Raw genomic sequence first — 11,202 nt, 5'->3', positions numbered from 1 at the left:
ATAGGGCCATATGCGCAATTAAAGGGCCAGATGCGCAATTAAAGGGCCAGATGCGCAATTAAAGGGCCAGATGCGCAATTAAAGGGCCAGAAGCGCAATTAAAGGGCCAGATGCGCAATTAAAGGGCCAGATGCGCAATTAAAGGGCCAGATGCGCAATTAAAGGGCCAGATGCGCAATTAAAGGGCCAGATGCGTAATTCACGGGAATTACAGAAAACAATCAACATTTGTTAGTTTTCTTCCAGGCCTAATAAAAAATGTTTTCAGATGTGATTCATGACTCAGAACATCCAACTTCAACTTTATTTGGTTTTAGGTGCAGTCGCTCTTTATTCTAATTTGAAGATGGCGCCGACAGACATGGAAGCTCTGCTTCTAGCTCCCCCCCCTCACACTGGACTTTTTGCAAACTGGAAACCACATATCCCGAGGCTGCATTTATTGTAGCTGGGGATTTCAACAAAGCAAACTTGAGGAAAACGCTACCGAAGTTATATCAACACATTGCCTGTAGTACTCACACATCAAAAACTCTCGACCGTGGTTACTCCCCCCTTCCGGGATGGCYACAAGGCCCTCCCCCGCCCTCCGGGCATTTTCATTTAGTTATAGTTAGATTAAACCTTCCAAATAAAATATTTAAATATAGATAATTTATTTGAAATATTGATCATATGTTTGCCTCTCTGTCTCAGTATGTCTAGTATGTGTAGACCATGTCTCTGATGCTGTCTGGCCAAAAAGAGTGACGTGCCATACTTTTTTTTTAACCAGACAGCATCAGATCTATTATCTAACTATAACTAAATGAAAATGCCCGTCCAAATAAAATATAAAACTATTGATAATTTATGAGAAATGTATCTATTGCCCCTGAAAAATAAGTGTTTGACTAATACTTTTGTTGCTATTTTTGTTGACGAAATTAACACTCGATACTGTGGTCGGATGTCAAACCAGAAAATAACAACAACAAAATAAGAAATAAACTCAAAGACAAAACAGATTTTTCATCCAGAATATTTTTTTTTTTTTTTTTTTTTACAAATGTCAAACAACAGTGGGCAGATTATTAATTAATTCATTCATAAATGAAAAGTAAAATAAATAAAATATTGTTGTGTTTTTGAGACACCAAGATATACCTTTTAGAAAGTCATCTGTAGCACATCAGACCACAACAATGATGGTTTCAGGGAAGTAACAGGTTGTTATCAGGGCTGCTGTACATCTAATGGAAATATAATGATTTACTGGAGTGAACATGAATGTGAATAGGGTTGCACAATTCCGGAAACTTTCCCCAAATCCCCTGGTTTTCCATAAATTCAGATTGGAGGATTCCCGTATTTCCTGTTTATTCCCTCATAATTGAAGGCATTTTACAACCAGTATTCCTCCAAAAAACGGGGAGTTTTGGGAAAGTTAACATAATTTTGAAATCCTATATGTGACTGTAGATGGTGCATGTGGCTGATACTGAACTGTAAATCCAGTCGTGAATAGGGTAGAGTATCATCAACACTATATTTAGGTTTGACGAGCTACCGTACGGTGGTGTATTGTATTGCGGACACCAATAAGGCCTGGTACAACCACCCTGATCTTTGGGATACCTGTCTACCTGTGTAAAGCTGTAAGATGAGCAGTAGCTCATGTACAGAATAGACATTACAAACAGATTCAACGTGACAAAATACTCCACGGCAAAAATATAAAGCAAAAACATGTCGACGGTCTGAGTCAGTTTGTCATCGTACTGCTGTTGTATTGTCGTGCTGTATTGTCCTGTTGTATTGTCGTGCTGTATTGTCCTGTTGTATTTGTCGTTTCGCTGTATTGAATTGCAGAGGCCTGGTTGTTCTTTTCATTACTGCTGTTATTGTCCTGTTGTATATGTCGTGCTGTATTGTCCTGTTGTATTGTCTGGTTCGTATGTATTGTCCTTGTTCTGTAATATTGTCCGTCTGCTGTATTTCCTGTGCTGTATTAGTCGTGCTGGTATGAGTCTCAAGATCTGGTGTTGTGTCATTTGTATCTAGTGTCGTCATCGCTCTTTTTTACGCAAGGGGATTTCATCATTCAAAATTCAAATTATTGTTTACAAGAGGGAATAGCTTTTCGTTTATCTTCGGAGAGGAATTTTAAATGTATAAACATATTTTAAAAAACAATATTAGGGTAAAACTATTGTTTTAAAATAATTCACTTAAATGACCAATGACAAAGACTGTTAACGTAATCATATAGATGCAATGAAAATATTCAGAATACAGAATTCTACCACTCAAGTTTTAAAAATACATTACATAATTTATGGCTTCATAAGTTAAAACTCCTCAACCCACATCTTTTCACCATAATATACATTTAAATTAATTGATTTAAAATGCAGCACTATAGACATTTTAAAGCAAACTTTGTTCATACCACCCAATCGGCAACATAGCTGTTATTTCTCATCACCATGGTAACATACTGTACGTGTTCCTGTCTCTTTTTGCTACTCAGTTGTCTGCTTATTGTCCTTGTATTCCTGTTGTATTGTCTGCTGTATTGTCCTGCCTGTAGTTCCGCTGTTATTGTCCTGCTGTATTGTCTGTTGTATTGTCCTGCTGTATTGTCCTGCTGTATTGTCCTTGCTGTATCTGTCCTGTTGTATTGTTCTTGTTTGTATTGTCCTGCTGTATTGTCCTGTTGTATTTCCTTTTATGTCCTGTTGTATTGTCTTGTTGTATTGTCCTGTCTGTATTTGTCTGCTGTTAGTCCTGTTGTATTGTCTGCTGTATTTCCTTGTATTGTCTGTTGTATTGTCTCTGTTATTGTCCTGCGTATTGTCCTGTTTGTATTGTCCTGCTGATATAGTCCTGTTGTATTGTCCTGCTGTATTGATGTTTGTATTGTCCTGCTGTATTGTCCTGCTGTATTGTCCTGTTGTATTGTCCTGTTGTATTGTCTGTTGTATTGTCCTGCTGTAATGTCCTGTTGTATTGTCCTGTCGGTATTGTCCTGTTGTATTGTCCTGTTGTATTGTCCTGCTGTATGTCCTGCTGTATTGTCCTGTTGTATTGTCTGTTGTATTGTCTGTTGTATTTGTCCTGCTGTATTGTCCTGCTGTATTGTCCTGCTGTATTGTCCTGTTGTATTGTCTTGTTGTATTGTCCTGCTGTATTGTCTTGTTGTATTGTCCTGTTGTATTGTCCTGTTGTATTGTCTTGTTGTATTGTCCTGTTGTATTGTCCTGCTGTATAGTCTGTTGTATTGTCTGCTGTATTGTCCTGTTTGTATTGTTCCTGTGTATTGTCCTGCTGTATTGTCTGCTGTATTGTCCTGTTGTATTGTCCTGCTGTATAGTCCTGTTTATTTGTCCGTGCTGTATTGTCTGTGTATTGTCTGTATTGTTGCCGTTATTGTCTGTTTGTATTGTCTCTGCTTATTGTCCTGCTTGTAGTGTCCTGTTGTATTGTCCTGCTGTATTGTCCTGCTGTTATTGTCCTGTTGTATTGTCCTGCGTAATTGTCTTGCTGTATTGTCCTGCTGTATTGTCTTGTTGTATTGTCCTGTGCGTATTGTCTTGTTGTATTGTCCTGTGTATTGCCTGCTGTATTGTCTTGTTGTATTGTTCTGCTGTATTGTTCTGTTGTATGTCCTGTGTATTGTTCCCTGCTTGTATTTGTCCTGTGTTATTGTCCTGTTGATATGTCGTCTCTGTTGTAGTTCTTGTCCTGTTGTATAGTGCTGTTGTATTGTCATGCTGTTATTGTCCTGTTGTATTGTCCTGCTGTATTGTCCTGCTGTATCGTCCTGTTGTATCGTCCTGCTGTTTTGTCTTGTTTGTATTGTCCTGTTGTATTGTCCTGTTGTATTGTCCTGTTGTATTGTCCTGCTGTATTGTCCTGTTGTATAGTCCTGTTGTATTGTCCTGTTGTAATTGTCTTGTTGTATTGTCCTATTGTATTGTCCTGCTTGGATAGTCCTGTTGTATTGTCTGCCTGTATTGTCCTGTTGTATTGTCACTGTTTATCTGTCCTGTTGTATTGTTCCTGTTTGTACTTGTCCTGCTGTATTGTCTTGCTGTATTGTGTCCTAGTTTGTATTGTCTGTTGTTATTGTCCTGTTGTACTGTCCTGCTGTATTGTCTTGCTGTATGTCCTGTTGTATTGTCCTGTTGTATTGTTCCTGTGTGTATTGTCCTGCTGTATTGTCTGTTTATATTGGCCTGTTATATTGTCCTGTTGTATTGTATGCTGTATTGTCTTGCTATTATGTTCTGTACAAAAACATACTCAGCTAAAAGCCTTATACAAATACACAATACTACACAAAAACAAGCTGTCTGCTTCAAATAGCCTGAATCGTTGTCCCGTAAGTTGTGGATGATACTGGCGAATTGCTGCTTTTTATCAGAAATCAAAATATTCCTTTGAAGGTTTTGTGCTTTAAAACCAAGACATTAGTTTACGTTGCATTCTTCTCCTTACCTCTCCTCCTCCCTCTTCATCCATCCTCTCCTCCTACTCCTCCCCCTCTCCTCATCCTCTCTCCTCTCCTCCATCCTCTCCATCCTCCCCCTTCCTCCTTCTCACTATCCTCCTATTCCTCCTCTCCTCTCATCTCCTCATCCTCCTCACTTCTCCTCCATCTCCCTCATCCTCCTCATCCTCCTCCACTCCCTCCTCTCCTCCTCTCCTTCTCCCTCTCCTCTCCTCTCCTCCTCCTCTCCTCTCACCCTCCACCCTCCTCCTTCTCCTCCTCTCCTCACCCTCCCTCATCCATCCTTCCTCCTCCATCTCCTCCTCTCCTCTCCCCCTCCTCTCTCCTCCTCCTCTCCACCCCTCCTCCTCGCTCCTCCTCTCTCCAATCCTCCTCTCCTCCTCCTCAGTAAGGTCTCCAGACAGCTTCATCCACGCGTCCCCCAGCAGAGTTGAGTACGGTTGGAGAGTTGCTGTGACTCCCGTCGCCCTCCACCCCCCCATCTGCCTGGCTGGGCAGGTTAGGGTTAACCAGGGAGCTACCGGTGGAGGCGCTGGTGCAGGGAGGACCCATTCTGGAGGGGGAGCGGTCCCCCCCGGGAACCATGGAGAACTGGTACGACCCAGAGGATGCTCCATAGTAGAGATAGGGAGCGCTGCTGGTCGGGAACGGTCCACTCTGACTCTGGGTGGAACCGGGGTAGGGAGGGGGAAGGTAGGTGTGGTAGTGGGCGGAGCCTAGCGACATGGCGGAGGTGACGGGAGGGTTGTAGGTAAAGGTGGTGGGGTAGTGCATTCTGGGACTGGAGAAACCGGACTCCGTCAGAGAGGAGAGACCCGGGAACTGACGCTCAAACTGACCTGGGAACGGACTGAGATCTGACGAACCTAGAGAGAGAGACGGATGGAGAGGGAGAGAGAACCCTGTTTTAAAAACGTCATCAAAAAATTGCTTCATTTAACTGTATCGTCCCTTAATGAAAACCACATTATTGGAGTATTAACAGTATGTGTCCTTTATTCATGTCGTCCCTTAAAGATTATAAATATATTTTACAATCTATTCTGACGACCGGTGCCAAGACAACAGCTAACTATTCTATTATATTTATTATATTATATATATTATATTATATTATACTCCAAACCTCAACAGTATAAAATCAAAAAGTCATATTTAACATTATTGAACATGTTCCCGGAGTTGGTCTGATGTGATACCAAGAACAGAAATGAAATGAAATGTTAAATGACTAGACACCTGTACAGTATGTAATGACTAGACTAGATACCTGTAATCGTATGTATGATTAGACACCCTGTACAGTCTTTAGACTAGAACTTTGTAATTATGTAATCGATAGACACCTGTAAAGTCTGTAATGACAGCAATGATACAGTGAGTTGGTAATTCGCCTAGACACTGTACAGTATTTAATCCATAACGACTAAGACCCTGTACGTAAACTGTAATGATTAGATAGATCATGTACAGTATGTTAATGCTCACGCACAATTGTACAGTAGTTGATATCGACTAGTCACTGTTGACGTTGTAATGATATTAGACACTGCAGTAGTAATCTGATAGACACCTGTAAGATATGTTAATTTAAGACTAGACACTGTACATGTACTTGTAATTAATGACTAGAAACCTGTACAGTATGTAATAGTATAGAACCCGGTATCAGTATGTAATAGCTGGGAGACTCACTGTACAAGTATAGTAATACGAACTAGATACCTGTACAAGTGATGTATCACTAGACTGAGACACCTTTAGTTACAGTATGTATGAACTAGCAACACTGTAGAGTATGTAATCATTAATAGATAGACACCTGTTAGAGTATGTAATGACTAGACACCTGTACATAAGATAATGTACGGGCTACGATAGAATACTACAGTATTGTAATAGATAGACACGGTACAGGGGTAATGCTGACCTGTATAGTATGTAATTGACTATGACGCTGTTACAGTCTATGTAATGAAGGATACTGTACAGTATGTCATGCGTAGACACCGGTACAGTTCTGTAACGACTAGACCAGCTGGTACGTATGTAATGACTAGACCGGGTAGTATGTTAATGACTAGAACGGTAAGGTATGTAATGACTAGATACTTGGTACAGTCATGTACGTGATAATACTGTAAGTATGAATGACTAGACACCTGTACAAGTATGTAATGACTAGACACCAGTAAGCTAGTCATGACTGACCCTACCGGGTACATGTATCAGTATATTGGAATAGAACACCTGTACAGTATGTAGTGATAATACCTGTACAGTATGTTGCAGCTAGACCAACTGTACAAGTATAATGTAATGACCTAGACACTCAGTAACATATGATCAATGAAGAACACCAGTACTATGTTACGGACCTGCACCTAGTAAGTTACATGAGTACCATTATGATTAGACTGGACTGTAAGTATGTAGATGACTAGAACCTGTACAGTATGTCGATGACTAGAACCGTACAGTGATGTAATGACTAGACAACCGGTACAGGTTATGTAAATGAATAAGACACCTGTAGCAGTATCGTTAAGATATTTCGTATAGTATCAACGGACGGTCTGATATGTAAGATTGCCATGTCAGTAATGTAATGTGACGTAGATCCTGTACATATCGTTTGGTCGATAGAATCATCACGGATACAGCTTGTATGTAATGATACTAGACACCGAGTACACCGTTGTAATTGATAGCACAGTACAGTATGTTAAATAGGAATAGTAGAAGTTCTGGTGACACATATGTATTATGACTAGCGAGCACTTCGTACAGTATGTAATGAACTAATACTGGTACAGTCTTGTATGGGGACATGAAGATCACTGTTTGAGTATTCATCGATTAGACACAAGTGAAAGTATGTTAAGAGGTAGATTCCCCTGTACAGACCTGTATGGACTTAGACCCTGGGAGCAGTGTGTAATGATAGATACTGTACAGTAATGTAAGTGACTAGTAACCACCTGACGTATAGTTATGCGATAGCACTCTGTGGTACTTTGACTAAAGGATATTTTGTACAGTGTGGATGATCATAGAGCAGACGGGATGTCTTGAACTTTTACACCGGTAAGAAGTATGGGTGCTATGACTAGACGGGGCTGGTGAAGTTGTATGTAATGACTAGACACGTGTACAGTATTATGACTAGCACCACTCGTGGGGCGGTTTACATGTATGTGAATGGTACTGACGGAAGTTCGGTAGAGTAATGTAATGATAGACACGCTGTAAAGTAGTAATGACTAGACCTGATAACAGTTATGTCATGATTAGACACTGTACAGTATGTAATGATAGACCCGGTAAGTATGTAAGATAGACACCCGGGGTGGACTCAAAAGATATGTTAATGATATGATTACTGTAAGTATGAGTATGGGGAGGGTAGGGACAACTGTACGTATGTAATGATAGATGGGTACCATGTACAGTATTGTAATAGAGCTGGATTTCAGCGGTAAATCATCGGGTATGTAATGAAAGAGTAATAGGGGACCTGTACAGTATGTATGTAGTTAGATACTCTCGTTAACAGTAATAGGAAGATTGCTACAGGTTTGATTGAAGAGTATGTATGGCTTTAGACAGATGGTAGGCGTAACAGTGAATGTAATGAACTAGATACCTGAAGTTGTAATTTGGGAGCTGAGACACATACAGTTAGTGACTAAGTATGTATGTAATGAACTAGGGGACAGACACTGTACAGTAATGGGTGACTAGGTTAGGCATGTAAATATGTAAATGAATAGACCCTGTGACAGTAGTCAATGATAGACACACGCTGTAACAGTATGGTTGTTTTTTTGTGTGGTGTTTATAAATTATAATGGAGGCAAAATAAATAATGTGACAAGTGGAAAAGTAGTTGAACAAGATACGTCTGTATTTCCGATGTTTTCGGATGAGCTGAATAAAAGATCCTGAAATGTTCCATACGCCAAATAACTTTCTACAAAGAATGCAGGGATGATTTCTTGCAGAAAATGTAGTGTAACAATTTAGTTTAGTTAATCGTCAGTAAGATCGCGGGGACCGGCTAACCGGGTTAAGGTTACTATACGGAGCAAACGCAGAGTAACACTGTAACTAGGGGGGAAAAGTACCTTCATACCTGAGAATGGAGGTATACGGAAAAGGGTATAGATACCAATGATATTAGAATGGGACTTCATTCTCATGAAATTCTAATTGAAGTAAAGTTAAAGTATGTTGGTTTTGTAATATATCTTTTAAGTTTAAAAGTAAAAGTATATAGGCGTGTGATCAAAATTCTTAATATTACAGGGGTAGCTCAACTAAGATAGTGCAGCGATTACTTTATTGCGTTTTTATTTTGGGTTTATGGATAGCCTTAGGGGCCCTCAACACTGCAAGGCATAAATTTCTGCAGGGGATGTTTCTGATTTAGGTTTAGGGATGACCAGGGATGTTCTCTGCGTTTAGTAGGGATGATGGATGCTAGAGAATAGTTTCTCGTGTTTAGTTATGAGTTTCTCCAGATTCGAAGCTAGTGAGGGGGGATAGACCAGGATGTGGCTCTGTATGGAGTGTGAGTCATTCAGACATCAGAAGCAGTTAGTTGTGATGCAGGGATGTCTCTTGTTTACAGTTTGAGCGTCTGGTACAATCAGTCAGGGGAGTAGGACATGATGAACCAGGGATTTGGTTTCTGTTTTGATTGTGAGGCGGCAGATGAAGCAGTAAGGCGGATGGGCAGTGATGTTGGCTGTATTTGTAGAGTCTCCAGATCATGAATTTCAGTAGGCGGATGACGGCCAGTTGGATGTTCGGTCTTGAATTTATGAGTTCTATTCAGATAGAGCCAATAGGGAGACAAGAAGAGATGTTCTCTGTTTAGTGAGTACCTTCCAGATAGAGGCGGAGAGTAAGGGGATGACCAGGGACTGGTTTTGTTCGTATGTTTTTATGAGGGTGAAGTCTTCCAGACTAGAGATTTCGGAGTTTAGGAGATGTTCTCTGTTTTTTGTGAGTACTTGTTACAGAATCAGAAGGAAGTAGGGATTGACCAGGGTATCCACTGTGTTTCTCTGTTTAGTGAGTCTGGGCTAAGTATCAGAAGCAGTTAGGAGCAGGATGACAGGGGATGTTATAGCCTTGTTTGGTGTGAGTTCTGCTACATTCCTTCAGATAGTGGCAGATAGGGTGTGAACAGAGGTGATGTTTCTCTGGTTGTAAGTGGTCCCCTAGTATCAGAATTGAGTAAGGGATGCAACAAGGGATATTTTAGGATGGTCTCTTTGTGTAGGTGGTTTCTTTAGGTTTCCGAGTTTCAAGAGGTTTATGAGTAGGATGACAGGGATGTTCTCTGTTTAGTGAGTCTTCTAGATCCGAGGTTCAAGATCAGGGATGGACTAGTTTTTGGATGTTATGTTTGTGAGTACTAACCCAGGTTAAGAGGCCAGTTAGGATGAACCAGGTAGATGTCATTCCTCTGTAATTATGTGAGTCCTCCAGAATCAAAGCAGTGGGGATGGTTTTTAACAGGATGTTCTCGTGTTTAGGTGAGTCTCGAGATAGAGGCAAGATAGGGATGAGGAGCAGGATTTCGATATATTCTGTTTAGATAGAGTCCTCTCAGAGATCAGGAGTTCGATATAATGAACTGTAACTAGTGAAATCTTTGAATTGTTGGATGGGCAACGGGGGGCGAAGTTAATTATACGTCATATTATCTGTTCTAGTTCTAGTACATAGGCATATGTATACTCAATGGTTCTTCACTGACGTGGGGCAGGGACAGCCATGGGTGGGCTGGGGGGGCAGGGTCAAAGCATGGGGTGGGGCTCTGAGCGAGGGGCAAGGGGTGGGATCTAGCATGTGAGGGTGGCGCCTGGGAGGGCTAGATGGACAGCCATGGGTGGGCATGGAGGGCAGGGCGCTTGGGATGGGCATGGTGAAGGTGGCATGAGGCACAGCATGGCGGGGACTGTAGACGGGGCTAGGGGCACAGGCCAGTGAGGTGGGGCCATGGGAAGGGCAGGGGAGCACGGCATGCGTCGGTGACCGCTTGGGAGGGGAGAATGGGGCACAGCCATGGGCCTGAGGCGTGATCAGCCGAGTGGCTGGGGCAGGTGCACAGCCATGGTGGGCCTGAGAGGGGCAAAGCAGTGTGGTGGGGCAAGCCCACCAATTGGGAGCCAGCCGGCCAATCGATTAGTTTTTCTCACAAAAGGCTTTAATAAGACAGAAAAACAGTTTTCCTACTAGTTCAGCTGGCTTGGTCTCTAGATGATCGCAGGATGAAGTTAAGGATGTGGATTAATGCCGTGGCATGAATGTAGGTACACGTGTTCGATTGGTTGGTTAGGGACCGGTTGGACGTACTGCCATAAATTCTCTCTAAGGGGTTGGAGGCGGCTTACGGTAAGAGTCATAAGATGAAGCATTCTTCTCGTGGCAAAATCTAGGGACATTCTGGAGCTACAGCATCTGCGCAATTGCCCGTGCATTCAAAACAGAGAATCTGTGGATGTGTTTGGGATGCAACAACTGCACATTTTCAGAGTGCTTTTAATGTCCGGCAGACAGGTGGCACTGTTTTATGATATACTGTTTTGACTCAGCTTCTTGATATGCACAACTGTCAGGTTGGAAGGATTATTCGTTGGCAAAAGGAAATCTCCTTGGAAATTTCAGCCTTGTGGGTAAGGTTCACAAGTGTA

General features: G+C 41.6%; 1 protein-coding gene across 1 annotated transcript; it reads right to left on the bottom strand.

The window, feature by feature from the left end:
- Positions 1-4,870: 4,870 nt before the first annotated feature.
- LOC112078388 (runt-related transcription factor 2-like) lies at positions 4,871-10,630 on the bottom strand (the record flags this gene model as incomplete). The annotated part of the gene is made up of 3 exons (XM_070442037.1): positions 4,871-5,361; positions 8,623-8,630; positions 10,266-10,630. Coding segments are annotated over 3 exons (855 nt in total), but the record flags the coding sequence as incomplete, so codon positions are not given.
- Positions 10,631-11,202: the final 572 nt, after the last annotated feature.

The sequence above is a fragment of the Salvelinus sp. IW2-2015 genome, unplaced genomic scaffold (assembly GCF_002910315.2).
Source record: "Salvelinus sp. IW2-2015 unplaced genomic scaffold, ASM291031v2 Un_scaffold5610, whole genome shotgun sequence".
In the NCBI taxonomy this organism is placed as follows: domain Eukaryota; kingdom Metazoa; phylum Chordata; class Actinopteri; order Salmoniformes; family Salmonidae; genus Salvelinus; species Salvelinus sp. IW2-2015.
The sequence above is the reverse complement of the archived record's forward strand: the minus strand, read 5'-3'. Positions and strand labels throughout refer to the sequence as shown.